Source organism: Astatotilapia calliptera, chromosome 20 (assembly GCF_900246225.1).
Source record: "Astatotilapia calliptera chromosome 20, fAstCal1.2, whole genome shotgun sequence".
Classification (NCBI taxonomy): Eukaryota; Metazoa; Chordata; class Actinopteri; order Cichliformes; family Cichlidae; genus Astatotilapia; species Astatotilapia calliptera.
The window spans coordinates 6,872,896-6,889,739 of NC_039321.1; the positions used below are offsets into that span (position 1 = coordinate 6,872,896).

Below are 16,844 nucleotides of genomic sequence, written 5' to 3' on the forward strand. Positions count from 1 at the left end.
TTTCTATGTGAAAAAGTAATTAATGATCCTTCTGGGGAAATATTCTGTTACATTCAAGCTTTCCGTTACATCTAGTGTAAAACCAACATGGCCTTTCATATAAAGTCAAGCAGACAAATATGGTGGTGGTAATTTGATGGTCTGGACAACTTGCTGTAATAGTTGAAACCATGAATTCCGAATGTTCATCAGTTTATACGCTAAACCTCAAGCACACTTGGCTTACAGCAGAATAATAATACGAAAAACAAACCCAATTCTTGCTGTTAGGAGTGGCAGAAACAGTTATAAGGTTTAGGGAGCAAACACCTTTTCACACGGGACCGCTACTTAAGTTTTTATACCACACTCCTCATACCCCCAAATCAATCCTTTTACTTTGAAAGGGCTGACCGGAAATTATCCTGTATTCCCAGTCATCCAGCGGTGTCCGGTTAGAGACAGCCTCTCTTAATTTTGACACTAACTGGAACCTCAGCTTGGACTTGGCGACTGACCTGGGTCTGTCTGGGCTTGTTTTCAGACTGAACCATCCCACACTTTGGAAAGAGAGTGTTGTGTGGTGAGCCACGTGTACAGGAACTGGATCTAGAAGAACCAGCGAAGGTCTGTTTGACTAGAAAGTTACTACTGGTATTAACAGCTAACTGGTAAGTCCAGAACTTATCTACAAATCATTTTCTGGTCATGTTTTAAGGTATTGTTAATCTCTGCGATCACTGTCTTCCTTTACTGCCGTAACAACAGTTATTTTAGTTCCTTAGCAACGAGGGCTAACGTGTTAGCCTGCCCGTGCTAATCGTCAGTGTTTAAAAAGACATGACGAAGCTAAATTAGCATGCTAGCTGTTGTTTGCTTTACTAAAATGCTAGTGTTCGTGTAACTTTTCAGCTCCCAAATGAATATTAAGGCGGACATTAGGCAGGAACGTGAGTTTAGGCAGAGTTAAAATAAATAAATAAATAAGTAACGTTCCTGTTCGTTTGTAGCTCGGAGGGGGGGGAGACATGTCCTTACTTACTATATAATTAAGTCTATTATTAGTTTTATAACTGATGAATTGCTAATAAGTCTGGAGGGTTTTTTGTTAAGTGATCTAATAAATTCGTTAAATTTATTTTGCTTTGGTGAGTTTGCTGACCAGTGTTAATTTATGATGGCGCTTGTTTGTTTAACTTTTGCGTATTTTTGCATGTTTTTTATTACTATGTGCATATCTGGTGCAGTTTTCCTCTGTTGTGTCCCCGTGGTCAATATTTCAGCAGAATAATGTACAGAAAATGGCTTTATGCATATTTCTGACAATATTTACTGGGTTTAGAAGTGGGCGTGTTTGAGTTGCGAAAGTATCGATTTGTGTCGTTGCGACACTGAAGTCGATTTTTGTTTGTTCGTTTCCCATTTTTGTATTTTTAATTTTTTTTGAAACCCTGAATGGTATTTAATTTAAAATGAGCACATATTGAATTAACCTAAATACACTAATGCAGTAAGTTTACCAGAGTAGGAGAGAATTTTAAAAAACAAAACAAAAAAAAACTAAAATCTGAGTGATTATACTCGTCAAACAGAATAGGAAATGGGTTGTTGTCTTCAGCACTGAAACGAGCAAAGGAGAAAATGGCAACATATATATGAAGGCCTTACCAACACAGAAATGTAAACTGAATCGCTGAAAAAGCACAGCATTCATACTGATGCTCAAGAGGATGGAAGGGTACAACAGACAATGGTGGAGGCTATAATTTACATGTAGATGTTTAAATAGAGACAGAAAAGAAAAGATCTCATCAAGGATCTGGATGACAACAATGTAGACTCTATATTGTAGATTAATGGGCTGAACATGGTTTTTGATTGGCAGAGCACACGTAGGGAGCTACAGACCGCCATGGAGATTAAAAAAAGAATGTGGTATTACTGGTCTGTTTGTTGTAGGGTGAAAAGAGCTTTCCATAGGCAAATGCCTACGCAAATGGATATGGCTGTGGTACCATTTAAAAAGAATAAAACACTGGTAAAAACAAAACAGGGTGATAGGATAGGGTCTGAGGAATAGAGACTCTGCCTCAGTATTGTTTATCAAATGATTTCTTGAATCTATCAACACACTTTAAACACATATAAAAACACCTTTGTCCTTTAGTTTATATTTATTGGATTTCTTGCATATAATTGTCTTAACTTATGATTTCTTTTCAGCCAGATTATGATATAAGTAAATATTTTATTTCCTCAGTTTTAGGGGTAGGGAGTAGTGGGGCCGTTTTCTAGTGTTTTCTGGCAGTATGACACCTATGACAATAACTCAACAACCTGTATTTGTTGAACGTTTAAGAAAATAGTTCTAGAATTTAAGCTGAACTAAATCTGCTGCCACCTTTCGAGGAATGGGTTTGGGATTTTAGAGAAGGGGAAATGCACATTTATATAAAGGAAAGGCAAAATTGGTGCATAAAAAAAGCAGGACAATAATTGTTATGTCTTGATTATTTTTATAGCCCTGCTTTGACCTTTCATCCAGAGGTAAACATGGCTGTTTGGAGGAAACTGTGGTGCAGAAACCTCCTGGCTGTCTCTCTGCTTTTCTACATGCTCCTCCACATCATCGATGTGCACGCACGGCCAGCCAACATGTCGGCCTCTAAAGATAAGTCTCCATCCAGCAAAGACGAGAACGAGATTCTTCCCCCAGATCACCTGAACGGGTTGAAGATGGAGCTGGACGGCCACCTCAATAAGGACTTCCATCAGGAGGTTTTTCTGGGGAAGGAGATTGAGGAGTTTGATGAGGATTCAGAGCCGAGGAGGAACAGAAAGAAGCTTATTGAAATATTTACCAAGTAAGACGTGGTTTTAATTTACTGAATAGCACTTGAGTCACAGCATTCCTGAGCAAGATGCTCAAGCATAGCTGCAGATCAAGTTTGACGCAATAAACCAAGCATTCAAGTGTTGTTAAGTCAACGTCATCCTTCAGCTCAAAAAAGCAAAGAAATATTGACTAGTGACCAGTGTGGCTGTTCTCACAGGTGTTACAATAAAGTGTAATGTCCGCACATCCATTAAAAGAAAAAAAATGATTTAGGAGATTTAGCAGAGCTGATATAAGAGGATAAGCTTGGTTCTGGGTGAAGTATTTCTTAAAAAAAATGCAGCACTGCTATAACTTTGGAAGTAAACATAGACAGAAAGCTAAAGACTACTAACTTGGACCCAGTTTTATATGCTAATATAAACACTTTAGTTTCATTTTTCAGTTTTATTTGTCATATGCAAGTTAGCACAGGGTCAACATTGCAATGAAATGTGTTTGACGAGCAGCAGTCACTCAGCAGCATGGTACAGTAGAAGAAAATATAATGAAAAATAAATAAATAAATAGAAAAATAGTAAAGAGCAAAATATTAGAGAGACGTGGTAAAAGAGAAAAGATGACTAAATATATATGTATCTATAAATATATGTACACTAGTGATTAAATAAGAAAATCTTGAAAAGAAATATGAAAGGGGGGGCAGATGGGATATTGCACAGGAATGAGCAGCAGAAAATTACAGTATTGCACTTTTTAAATATAAATATCAATAACAATAAAGTGGAGTAACCAGTGCAGATTAAACAGAGTACTTGTGAAGCTACAAGGTAGCTTCTGAGTGCGTCCTGTGGACTGTGTTGTGTGTGTTTAAGTGTTGTGTTTGAGGTGTCGTATGGCTTGGTGGTAAAAACTGTTTTTAAGTCTTGTAGTCCGAGCAGACAGACTCCTGTAACGTCTGCCAGATGGTAACAAGGAGAACAGCTGATGTGCTGGGTGGCTGTGGTCCTTGATGATGCTGTGTGCTTTACGGAGGCATCGCTGAAGATAAATGTCCTGAATGGCAGGAAGCTGTAGGATGAGGGTTTAAATTTTTAATTGTTCTCACTAAAAGGAACAACACATTGTAGGAAGATTACATACAAAGCTTCAGACAAAAGATCATCTGAAAGGAGCCCATCCCCAACAGTTATGAATACATTGCTGCGTAGCTTGGATTACTTGCTATGAAAAATGAAAACATTGCTATGTTCCTAAGCTTAAAGAGCTTAGTTAGCCTGAGAGCCATTCTTACTTGGCTCATGACATGCTGCACATAAATGGTAAAAATACAAAGCTGGAGAAGCAAAGAATGGCCGCTGATTAGTTTGCCTGTCAGTAACAAGATGAGAGCCTCGTCCAGCACAAGAAACACTTGGAGCCGGGTTGCAGGACTTAAAATTCCAGATGTTAGGAAAAATATCCTAGGGCATGATACATGTGTACCTACTACGGTTGTTGTAGAGGTGCATTTGATTTTGTTATGTACTAGGTTGTAGTTGTGGACCCTTTTGCTGTGCTGTTTACTGCACAACATGTTTATCTGCGTAGAGGGCAAATTTCAGAAATACGAGGCAGCACAGCTGTATCCAATGAAGCAATATACTGAAGTAAAGCAAGCTTTGCACATATTTCTTCATGTAGTGGTCCTTTATTTTGAAATTAACTTAGTAAATTTCCTTTCGTTATTTGACGAATTCTCAGTAGTATAAGACCATTAATGTAAGAGGTCCCAAGGGTTGGGAAATTCCTGTGTTACAATATGACAAACAAATAATTCAACCTGATGTCTTTTCCAAGCTTTCCAAACCAGCAAATTTTGGTCATTGGGTATTGGACAGCCAGGGGTCAAACCGTGACTGCCACCCAGAATTAGATCATGGATACAAGTGGTGTAAAGTGGCTTCCTCCAAAGGACGAATGGACTCTTTAGAGAGAGTGAAGAGCTTGTTCATTCAGAAGGGAATCAAAGTAAAGTTACCCCTCTTCTAAAAGAAAAGAGCTAGGTGAGGTGGTTCAGGCATCTGACCAGGACGCCCCCTAAGCACGGATCTTTCAGCATGTCCTATTTGAAGGAGGACCCAAGGAAGACCCAGGAGATTTAGTCTCTTGGCTTGGTCCAGTCCAAGCGTCAGTAAATGTTTTTATTCGTTCATCCATCCAAAGGCAGACAACTTAAAGGCTGAATTTATTAAATGGAAGAAACTAATTTATTCTCTGGTTCTTCTGAGTCACATGATTCATGCAGCTTATCATTGTCCTGGATGTTTTTAATCTATCAGCTTAAATGGCAAGAGGAAAGATTCCTGTTCACGCCGGAGAAGCAAATTCATGATAATAATATAAAAAACAAGCATATATACTGTAAATATACAGCCAGGGTCATAAATCACTCGGTCACTTCAGGGCTAAAGTGCTTTACATGTGTGAGCCAGACAGACAAAGCCTTAGGTGGGTCATTATCATCGTTTAATTAGACGCCTAATGGAGTAGAGATGCTGCTAATGTTCAGGAACTGGAGCTAAATTGGGAACTAATTTATTATTTTAATGATTTCCTCACAGGGTCGACTTCAACAGGGACAGGAGCATAAGTGCCAAGGAGATGCAGCGCTGGATTATGGAGAAGACGGAGGAGCACTTTCAGGAAGCCAAGAAGGAGAACAAGAACAGTTTCCGTGCTGTCGATCCAGACGGCGATGGTGAGAGTCACAGACCATGTCCCAGACTTAAAAATACTTCCTGTCAGGTCAAATCTAAATTCTGATTTCATGGGTTGTGTGTAGGTCACGTGACATGGGATGAATACAGAGTGAAGTTTCTGGCCAGCAAAGGTTTCAATGAGAAAGAGATTGCAGAGAAAATAAAGAATAACGAAGATCTGAAACTGGATGAGGAAAGTAAGTTGAGTTTTTTCCCGTCGCAAGTAAAATCTGCAAAGCTCTGCTGTAAATCTGACTGTGGTGTTAATATTTATCCGATCTTCATCTCTACAGCTCAGGAGGTCCTGGAAAGCCTGAAGGACCGCTGGTTTCAGGCTGACAACCTTCCAGCTGACCAGCTGCTGAATGAGGAGGAGTTCTTGTCTTTCCTTCACCCTGAGCACAGCAGAGGCATGCTCAAGTACATGGTCAAGGAGATTGTGCGTGACTTAGGTATGTTTTACTTATAAATATTACTTTATAGTTGTACTGTCACAAGATAATGGTGTATTTACACACTGAGCAGATGTGGAGCAACCTAAGGATTAACAGACAGTCAACCTTTTAATGGCAATAAACATTTATTGCCATTGCATTAAAAAAATAAGTCAAAGAGAAGAAAATGCAACAGAAGACAAAAAGAGTAAAAATTCAGGACAACGTTATTAAACATCTTACAAAATCAACCTAAAATGGTGAGTTTTGCTAATTTTTTTTAAAAATGAGGAACTGATCTCTCAGTAAGAGGAAGTTTTTTTTTCTACAGCACTGGGACTAAAACAGTAAAACGTTACAGTAAAGTTTACTTTAAACTTGCGTTTGAAACTGTAGTTGATTCTCTGATCTGAGGTCGGGAGGTAGCATGAAGTGTTAGGAGTACTGAGATGTAAAGTATAGCTGGACCAGGGAGTGATTTTTGAAGTAAATCTTAACCTGGGTGATTTCTGCGAGGTCTGGACTCAAGTGTTTTGTGAGGCCTCTCACTGCTTTGTACTGACTGCAGAAACCGCAGCATCATGCCGACATGTATGCAACGAGTTGTAGTAATATAATCGTGAGGAAACAAGGGTATTGAAGATTATTAAATTATTTGTAAGTGTGAGCTGTAGAGTGGTACAGATGTTTGACATGCTGGTTGGATTTCAGATTGCTTTATGTTGGTTATTAGTTGTCCGAAGTGTGGAGTGACACTAATACAGTGATAAAGACCAGTACAAAAGAGTTTTATCTGAGATCAGCTAAAGTAAATTAGAAGGCAATGTAATGAATTATAGTGTAAAGATGTGCTGCACACACACGGCTGTTTTAAAACATCCTCAACCATGCAACTCCAGCAGTGAGTTTGGAATTGCTTTACATTATGAAATTAATGTATCCAATCAGAGAGTCGCACACCACCCTTCAGCTTGTAACCTTCTCTTTAGTATTTGGAGGGCTGATTTGGTGATTTTTTTTTTCTTCTCTTTTTAAGGCATTAACAGCACCATTGTGCTAAAATGTTTCGCTTCACAGTTTCTTAGATAGCAGGACAGTTCATTTGATAGAGAGAGGGACAGAGAAAAAATAGAGCAAGCCTTAGCTTTAGGCAATCACGAGACATGAGTTAACAACTTGAACTGATACAGCTCATTATTATTGTGGTCCTCTAGCTACCACGCCTAAGTTTAATAAGAGTTTCTTGAGGGTAAAATTGCTCCATGTTAAAAGAGAGCTTGAGAATGCCGCACATCAACATGGTCTCCTGAAGCCTCGTTTAATGGTTGTTTGACACAGAAACCGTGAGATGTTCAATATGGAACGCCAGGACTGCCATAATGAATTAATTAAATACACCATTAAATAATTAATTAAATGTGGCAATAATTAATTAAAATTGGAATTAATTAATTAAATAAATAGTTATGACACATGTAATTAATTAATTATTGACACATTTAATTAATTATTTATGTATTTCACATTTTAATTAATTATTGACACATTTAATTAATTAATTATTGACACATTTAATTAATTATTTATGTATTTCACATTTTAATTAATTATTGACACATTTAATTAATTATTGACACATTTAATTAATTATTTAATGATATATTTATTTATTTCATTTTGGCAGTCCTGACGCCTGGCTCTCGTCATGAAATAATTTTATCTGTCAGCCTCACCCATCAAACTCAGGGGGCGGGGTTAACGCTGCCCATGCAGCTTCTCTAACATTTGATTGGTTGCCGTGCAAAGTAAGTCAAAACAGGTCGATCCTAGATAATCGATTGCTTGTGTAGACTTGGGGCAGCCAGGTATCCCAGAATGCAGATCAAATCACAGGCCGTTTTTCTGTCACCAGCTACACTTTTAACAGTGTTTTAGCTGCGAATGTCGCGCCATAATCTTCACATGTCTGGTCAGGTTGTCAACATAGAACATGTTTGCAAAAGTGCTCAGATGTTTTCAGAGATTTCACTAGCTCTGCTAACAGTTAGCATGCAGAGTGCACCGAGGGGGTACATTAACCGGTTTGTTTACATATTTCACTCTCCGTGTTCCACATGTTGCATTCGCAGATTCTCATTTTCACCGAACGATCGTCTCTTTCCGCCTGGTCTTGTGTCTCTGTGCTTCTGTAACATAAAGAACGAGCTGACATTTTTCTCACGAAACCAGCGATCAGCTCAACAGACCCTCAGTTTACCTGCATGCATCCTCCTCCTCATCTGTCAGCTGTTTAACACCTGCTGCTAATTCAAGAAACAGCCTAGTTACCTGGTGATAGTCACAGTTTAACTGCACAAGATAAGTAAATATAGTATTTTCCCCGAGCGCAGAGCTGCTGGAGCTTGTTTCCTTACAGAGCACTTTATAGGCGAGCCAGCTTTATCAGCGGCTGATGTCCAATCACCAGCACACAGCTTTCAAACCTCAGCTGAGTTTTAGCTCTCAGTGGTTAAACGCTGGACTTCATTCACTCAGGTTCTGTCTGTCGGGTCACGTTTACTTCGCTGTTTTATTTACAACTGAGCAAATCGGTTTGGCTGAGGTTAAAGTTACGTTTCATAACTGCATAGTTTCACAGACGTTTAATGGTTCACTGGCACATGTGTTAGACTGAACTATCATCTAAATATCATCTGTTTTTTAATAGTTATTCAACTGTATTCTAAGCACCAGCTGTCTGTTAGAATGTGATTTTTTCTCTCTCTCTGTTGGCAGAGGTATAAAAATGCGCAGGAAAATCTGACGTGCATGGCAAACTTCACCGACGATATTTAGGGAGGAATAAACACACATCAAACATAAATGAACCATTTGCCTGTCTCCATAATTGAGAGCATTTTCTCTTCTTATGTCAACACTCTCTCTCTCTCTTTTTTTTTTTTTTTGCTTGCTTTTTCGGTCATGTTATGTTTACCTGTCAAAGGCTTGTTACAAACTATGAAACACATCGTGCAGACTTCTGGATGTTAGAAGAAAACGAATACTGCTCATGAATGAGACTAAAGGCAGGAAGGTGTCCTTTAAAACTAAACATGTTAATAGGACCTCCCTGTTTATATCATAGTTTATGATATAGCACGTGTATTTCAGTAATAGCCTGCTGAGGCCACTATACGTGCTGGCCTCATATCAAATGTGAAGGCAGACTGAGTCTATGTTTGACGTTTTTTATATCTAATCTTCCTTTTCAAACATTTAAACAGCAGCGAGTCTGCAGCTGAGGGAATACAAATTCAAATTGTCGGAACAGGTTTGCTCGTTTCTTGGATTCATTTGGTGATTTATTAAATGTATAACTGTGTGGTGGGGCGTGGTCTGCGGTGCCGTGCAGGGAGGGCGGACGCACCTGCACGGCATCCTTAATCACGCCCGCCTAGTTAAAAACACGGGGACTGAGGGGTTTGGGGGTGTTGTGGTGTGGTGAGATGTAAATAAAGATGACTCTGAACGTTGCTCCGTGGTCCCGCCGTGTCTTATTCACGCCACATTGGTGCCGAAACCCAGGAGGCAGCACGGCGGGTCCATATCGGAGCCAGGGAATGGAGGAGCTGGCCCAGAGGGTGGCCGAAATGGCGGCCGCCCAGCGGGAGCAGGCGGCGGAGGTGCGTCGCCAGCAGGAAGAGCTGCAGGACCAGTCCGAGCGGCACCTGGAAAGGATTGGGGAGCTGGCGGCGCTGCTCTGGGCCTGGGCGCCACCCCCACAGGTGTGTCCCGAGGACAGTGAAGCGGTGGAGGAGCCGCGTGAGGCACCTCAGCAGCCGGAGGTGGCAGACGAGGCGCGCGGGGATCTGCGCCTGCCGGAGGAGGGGGAACAGCCAGGTGAAGGGCTGCTCCTGCCGGGAGTGGTGGATGAGCCGCTCCAACCGGAGGCGGCAGACGAGGTGCGCGAGGGTCTGCGCCGGTTGGAGAAAGAGGAGCTGCACGAGGGGCTGCTCGAGCCGGGAGTGGCGGCGGAGGGAGCAGTAGTGACGGAGGCGTCGCGCTATGGGCTGCTCCAGCAGGGAGCAACAGCGGTGACAGAGGGGCCGCGCAAGGAGCTGGAGGTCCCAGTGCCAGGGGAGCTTCCTCGAGTGGAACTGGCGAGCGAGGCGGGCGCCACGCTTGAGATCGCCGTGCTCGCCAGACCGGCCTCACCACCACCAGAGGCCTGTACACGCCACACCTCTGCCCAGCCACCTGTGAGCTGGGGCTCACGCTTGTGCCGGCCGCGCCGGGTGCACCTGTCACGTGTCCGACTTCCGAACCAGCTTTGCCTGCGCCGCTGGATTCGCGGGCAGCCGCCTGAACTCGCACCTCCCCGTCGCTTGGCCGGGGCCTGGGGGTGCCAGCTGTCCGGGCTGATTCCCTCTCCCACTGGCGGTGGGGGAGTAGGTTCGGCCGGATGGCTCCCCGGCCTCAATCGGGCGATGGGGGTATGTGGTGGGGCGTGGGTGCAGGGAGGGCGGACGCACCTGCACGGCATCCTTAATCACGCCCGCCTAGTTAAAAACACGGGGACTGAGGGGTTTGGGGGTGTTGTGGTGTGGTGAGATGTAAATAAAGATGACTCTGAACGTTGCTTCGTGGTCCCGCCGTGTCTTATTCACGCCACAAACTGTTATTCTAATCTGCTGCTGAGTCTCTTACACTTTTCTTTATGCTGTATATTTTCACGTCTCTGGAATAGTTGGCAGTTAGATAGTCAGCTGGGAAACTTTGTGTTAACTCATGGAGCTGAGGATATCGTGGATATGCTGACCTCGCTGCGTGGTGTACAGAGCGAGGTCAGCATGATTAATATTCACAATAAAAATATTAGCCGAACATCATGAAGTCTGTATGTGTTTCATAGTGTCGAACAACCTTTGTACAGTTAAAGCCAGCAGTTACTACATGACGGAAACACCAACGTTATCTCTTTTATGTGTTTATACACAGGTCACGCTGATTACTGAACAAAAACCCAAAGATCAGATGTTAAACAGATTTATTTGCTCTCTCTCCTCCTTAAACATGTTTTTAATGTTAGTTATAATTCAGAATTGGCGACTGAAACACGTAGGACACATAAGAACATCAGGAAATAAAACACCGATAAATATAACCTCAGTAAAAGAAGTCAGCGGGGGTTACTACAGCTGTGTACCGGGGCCTGCGCTTTGTCGGTGGGATTGCTTGCGAGGTGAGCGGGTCTATCCCACGCTTTGCCGTGAGACTGGGATGACATCTCCGAAATCATCGAAACACTTTTGCAAAGAGGCTGTATCTTGACAAACCGACCAGACACATGAAGATTAAACCACTACATTCTCGGCTAAAAAAATATTAAAACGGTATTTGGTAACACACAAACAGGGTTTTTCAAAGCTCAGTTCTGTTAGCTTCCACATGCCGGTTGTTGTGTGCTAGAAACAATGGCCACCAGGCCAAAGCAATGGTTTTGACTCGATCAGCGTTAACCCCGCCCCCTGAGTTTGATGGGTGAGGCTGACAGATAAAATTATTTCATGATGAGAGCCAGGCGCCAAGACTGCCAAAATGAAATAAATAAATATATCATTAAATAATTAATTAAATGTGTCAATAATTAATTAAATGTGTCAATAATTAATTAAAATGTGAAATACATAAATAATTAATTAAATATGTCAATAATTAATTAATTAAATGTGTCAATAATTAATTAAAACGTGAAATACATAAATAATTAATTAAATGTGTCAATAATTAATTAATTACATATATCATAACTATTTATTTAATTAATTAATTCCAATTTTAATTAATTATTGCCACATTTAATTAATTATTTAATGGTGTATTTAATTAATTCATTATGGCAGTCCTGGCGTTCCATAGTTCAAAGCCCTGTAAACATTTATACTGATGCTTGAGGTGTGTCAGTCTCGCTGCAGTCTTCTCCTGACAGAAAACCTACAGCATCAGCTTTCCTGGTAGAGGAACAAAAGAAGTCAAAACAGGATAATAGTTTCCTGAGTTTTTACAGCCGTTGCAGCATCTCTTTCTCTTCCTGTCATTTGGGAATCTACAGTGTGAGAACCTGCATCACTGAAATGCTGGTAAAGACCAACCTTTCAATGCACTTGTGTCTCCAACTCGGCCACACATGCACAAACTGTGCTTATCTGCTGTTGTGACCTAACCTTTGCTCCATGGCATTCATAAGGGCGGCAACAGTGCACACTCATGTACTGAGAGTCAGTCCCTCCCTACACTTCCCTTTTAGTTCAGAATCGGAGGTGAAGTTATTGTTCCCGAGGCAAACACTCCTTATTCACTAAAGGTCCCAGTGTTTGTTTGTTTTTTTATCAAGAAGCTGTGTGTTGTGGAGCTGGAATAGCTTTTAAAGAAACCTGATGATGAGATGAGAAGCAACGTGGGCGACCGTGGCTCAGGTGGTAAAAACACTAAATAACATTCAGACACCTCATATAGTGGAGAAGAACTGGATAGTAATTTTATTTAGAAAGAAAATAAAAAATAAATGTATACAAGAGACGTACATGGTTTTTCCTGCTTAAAAATAACAGGTTACCTCAAACTTAACCATAGTTGAGCCACATGTAATTAAAATGAGCTTATTTTACATTATTAGATATAAGCCTGTCCATTTAATAAACAGAAATGTATTTTATTCGTGAGAAAATTTAACCCCACTTCATTAAATACTGGTTTACAATCCTTTCATCTCAGTCCTGGTGGTTTTTCTTTCACAGAGGGACTAAAGCTCTTGCATGAAAAGCATTACTGAGATATTTATTTGACAGAACTGGTTTGGTCTCTCTGTTGGCACAGACAAGCACGGTTTGTACCTGTTGGCATTTTGTCACACGGAAGTAAGCATTAACTTAGTTTTATCTAAGTGATATTTCAAGCCCAAATATAACAGGTTTTCATTTACATCCCATATGGGAAAAGAGTAAAATGTCCCGTTCCCTAATTTTCCATCTTCTCCTATAGTAAATGTTTAACGTTCTCATACTAGGATTGGCAGTTGAAAGTGGCCCCACTTGCAATTTTCTCATGCAGCGTAATGTTTACTTTTCATTTTTCTCATGAAACATAATTTTATGAACAAACAGGGCTGCTGTCATTAGGAAATCTTATACAATGTAAACATTTCAGGCAATTTTTTTGTATGTTCTTTCTTTTCCGTATGGAACTAAAAAAAAAAGAAAACGCAGTTAAAAACCAGAGGAAGGCATCAGCTAATGTAATATTTTCCTTTATTTATGTCATAATAATAGTGTCACCAGATCCCAGCAAACTAAATGTGCAGGTGTGGGATTAATGCTAGGAAGTTATTAACATAAAGATAAACACACTATGCAGGTTAGAAGTTTAACATGTGAAGGACTGAATGGCTGCAGCTTTCTCAACCAGTACTACAACAAAATACTTTTATGATCACTGTAGCTGTTAAACTGGTGTTAGGTTAGGTTTTTGTGCTGGCTCACTGTGGTGATTGTGACAGCTGATCTAAACAGTGCGCCGTATAATTCTGGGGTTTTTCTTTCAGACCAGGACAGCGATAAGAGGCTGACACTGTCGGAGTTCATTTCTTTGCCCGTGGGCACTGTGGAGAACCAGCAGGCTGCAGAGATCGAAGATGAGTGGGTCAGAGAGAGGAAGAAGGAGTTTGAGGAAGTCATTGATTCAAACCGCGATGGCATCGTAACCATGGATGAGCTGGAGGTGAGCGATGAAAAAGCAACTATAACCATGATAGATACAGAAATGATATGCAACATAATTATTTGATTGGTTTTGTTTATTTGTTTCAAATAGAAACACAATGATTGAGCTGATTAACAGAAACAACAGATCTCAACATCTCTACATAAATCAAAGCACAGAAAAGAACAAATTGATCAGTAAGGGTCCAATAATGCTCACCGGATTGATCACGTTGCACACAAACAGTCGCCACAGATCCGTACCATTACATACTAGTGATGAAGGCATGAGTACTTATGGCAGTACTCTCCACTACCACCACAATCACCACTCAGACAAAATGCCCATGTTAGTGATGGTATAAGAGGAGCAAAGATTTTGTTTCTTTTTTCTTGTTTTTTTTGTTTAGAATGCCTAAATTTTTCAAACTCTTACAGCATCTGCCTCTGTCTCTGAACTCCTGTACGTATTATATATTATTTATGTTATATATGGTAGTAAAAGGTGACTTGGTCATGCACCCATGTCTTCAACCAACGCAAGATGATAAAACTTCAGACGTGGATGCCGACCCAGAACGACACCAAACTGCAGTCACAACAGCGAGCGTAACCAGGCCATAACATAAATACTAGATATGGTAATTGAGAAGTATATAAACAATGGGAAATAAAAAAAGTAAACTAACATTAAAGATGATGGAAAAACTGAGTGAGCTCTTAAGTGTGATTTGGAGAAATTAAAATTAAATTAGTACAGGTTTTATTGTAATTTGTTGTAATCACAGTCTGCTCTGAATGAGCCCTGGGACTTCAGGGTTTGAGCTGATGTTGTCAGCAAGGTTATGCAAAGCCACCAAGCCAATTTCACAAAATGAGGTGGAGCGTGGCAGGAAGGAAGAAGCCGTGAAGTTGTTGTTCAGAGCCAGGTTACACTCCTTTAACACTTTGTTGGCAACTTGGAAAATGCCACCACTATTTTCCAATGTTTTAGCTTTTTACATTTGTCACTTTTTGTCAAGTTTTCACACATATTGTTTTATATGGTTCCACACTTGATAAAGGATTAAAGATGCGAATGAGTAAAAAAATGCAAAATACAAAAGCAAAAAATAAAAGAAACCCTTCCATTTATACTTTGAACTTTTATAATTATTACATCAAAATAAAAAGTAAATCAACGTGTGTGTATATATAAAGAAAAAGTGACTTACTGAAAAAGATAAATTACATTTAATTTCACTTTATATGTGACTTTTCCTTAAAAGTTCCAACTGCAGGTCTCCTTTATATGGCGTGTATGAAACAGCTCAATAAGATGTGGGCTGAAATATCAACATTTTATATTCTTAATTATTAACACTTTCAAAAGGAGTTGATAATTAAGCTTCTCTTCATAGTCCTTATAAATTCTCCTTCACGTCTTTTCTTGACCTCATGATGATTATCTGCGTTGTGAGTGGCTGGAAAACCTCCAACAGGAGGTATCCAGGTAGGCGTCATGGTCAGATGTACCAGCTCCCTCAGCTGGTTCTTTACAACGTGAAGGATTTAAAAACTAGTAGAGACAGAATAAAAACATTCTTACATATGTCCAACAAAATAGCTACAGCAGGTATAGCTGATATATTTTCCTGTTTCTCCGTGTTTCATCTTTCAGGAGTACATGGACCCGATGAATGAGCACAACGCTTTGAACGAGGCCAAGCAGATGATCGCTGTTGCAGACGAGAACCAGAACCATAACTTGGAGCTGGACGAGATTCTCAAGTACAGCGAGTACTTCACAGGGAGCAAGCTCATGGATTATGCCAGAAACGTACACGAGGAGTTCTGAAAACAGATCCGGCGTGAGGGACAAACCTGGAAGATTGGCGACGAGATGATCAAGATGTTCTAGTGTGCAATTCTGTATTTAAAAACCCTAGCATCAGCAGCCTCTGTCACTGCTGAGTCCAGTTAACACACTCCTCCTTCAACCCTGGACCAGTGAAGCTAACACAGTCTGCCTTTTGCGTGCCATTGGACTGTTTGAAGCGTTCTTCATTTTAAATTTAAAAGCGCTGCACCGATTCCAAAATTTATTTTTTTTTAAACCGTGAAATGTGTGTATATGAGGAATTTTCATTGCTGGTGCAGTGGTGAGAGAGACTGAGCAGCTAGGCGAGCTGTTTTTCTGCAGGATCTGTTGTCTGTATACAGTGTAAATATTCACATTTATCACACACAATGCGTCTGTCAGTGGGAAAGATAATGGTGCTGAAGGGTGTGACGCTTAGAGAGACACTAATGGAGTAAAAGCGTATATTTGTGCGACAAGATATATCACATAATTGCCCAAACTTAAGAATTTCATTTTTAGTGTAGTATAGTTCCACCGCTTTCCACAATAGGTCGAGTCCGTCCTTCCACTGTACTTAAAAACAGGGTGTTTATGTATTTAAACAGAAAAAGTAAATAAGATTAGAATAGAAATATAAGAAGAACTTAAACTAAAAAATCTGTTTGTTGAAAAAGATTAATATATGAGTATATTTTGAAGGAAACTCAAAAGCAGCATCTAATCATGTCATTTCACCTGTGTCCGTTTCTAAATCTTTACTGCAACCACTCTAATTCAGACTTAATGTTTAGATGTGGAAGAAGAATACCTTATATATAAATATACATTATTATTTTAATTTATTTTTTTTTTGCATCTTTGAACGTCATGCAGACGTGTACTCATTTAGTCCTGGTGTCTTGGGTCTTATTTACCTCTTGAATCTTTAAATGCTCACAGTCGATCCATATAATTGATTTTCAGCTGCATGGACAATTATCGGATTTAACAATTTTCGCTGCATTTCTGTTTCCAGTAACCTGTGGAGTGTTGGCATCCCGCTGCAGTCTTTTCTGTCCTCTGTGCGATTGTAAAATAAGATTTATGATAAGAGAATGTGACACAGCTTTACAAAATGTACTGCAAATATGCCATAAACAATAAATATTTCTTATCAACTGATGACTGTTTGCGTTTGAGTTATGTTTATCCCCAGGCAGGAGGCAGGCCCTTTGGTCCTGGCTTTGAAAATGTACTTCAAGAACAGAAGAGGAAAGCCAAACTAAAGCACTGAGT

At 40.3% G+C, this 16,844-nt stretch overlaps 1 protein-coding gene across 3 annotated transcripts; it reads left to right on the plus strand.

The window, feature by feature from the left end:
- Positions 1 to 399: 399 nt before the first annotated feature.
- On the plus strand, positions 400 to 16,730 carry sdf4 (stromal cell derived factor 4). Of its 3 annotated transcripts, none has more exons than XM_026154189.1 (7): positions 400 to 650; positions 2,502 to 2,843; positions 5,419 to 5,555; positions 5,640 to 5,753; positions 5,850 to 6,008; positions 13,570 to 13,745; positions 15,387 to 16,730. In XM_026154189.1, exons 2-7 carry the CDS (start codon positions 2,533 to 2,535, stop codon positions 15,561 to 15,563), a joined length of 1,074 nt encoding a protein of 357 aa, XP_026009974.1. In that variant the 5' UTR covers positions 400 to 650; positions 2,502 to 2,532; the 3' UTR covers positions 15,564 to 16,730. The 3 variants fall into 3 exon arrangements, with proteins under 3 accessions (XP_026009974.1, XP_026009976.1, XP_026009977.1); XM_026154191.1 differs by having other exon boundaries at positions 2,525 to 2,843; XM_026154192.1 differs by having other exon boundaries at positions 400 to 606.
- Positions 16,731 to 16,844: the final 114 nt, after the last annotated feature.

Coding starts and splice junctions, on each gene's coding strand:
- sdf4 (XM_026154189.1), top strand. CDS start 2,533: ATGGCTGTTTGGAGGAAACTGTGGTGCAGAAACCTCCTGGCTGTCTCT. Junction 2,844..5,418: donor CTTATTGAAATATTTACCAA/GTAAGACGTGGT, acceptor ATTTCCTCACAG/GGTCGACTTCAACAGGGACA. Junction 5,556..5,639: donor TGTCGATCCAGACGGCGATG/GTGAGAGTCACA, acceptor GGTTGTGTGTAG/GTCACGTGACATGGGATGAA.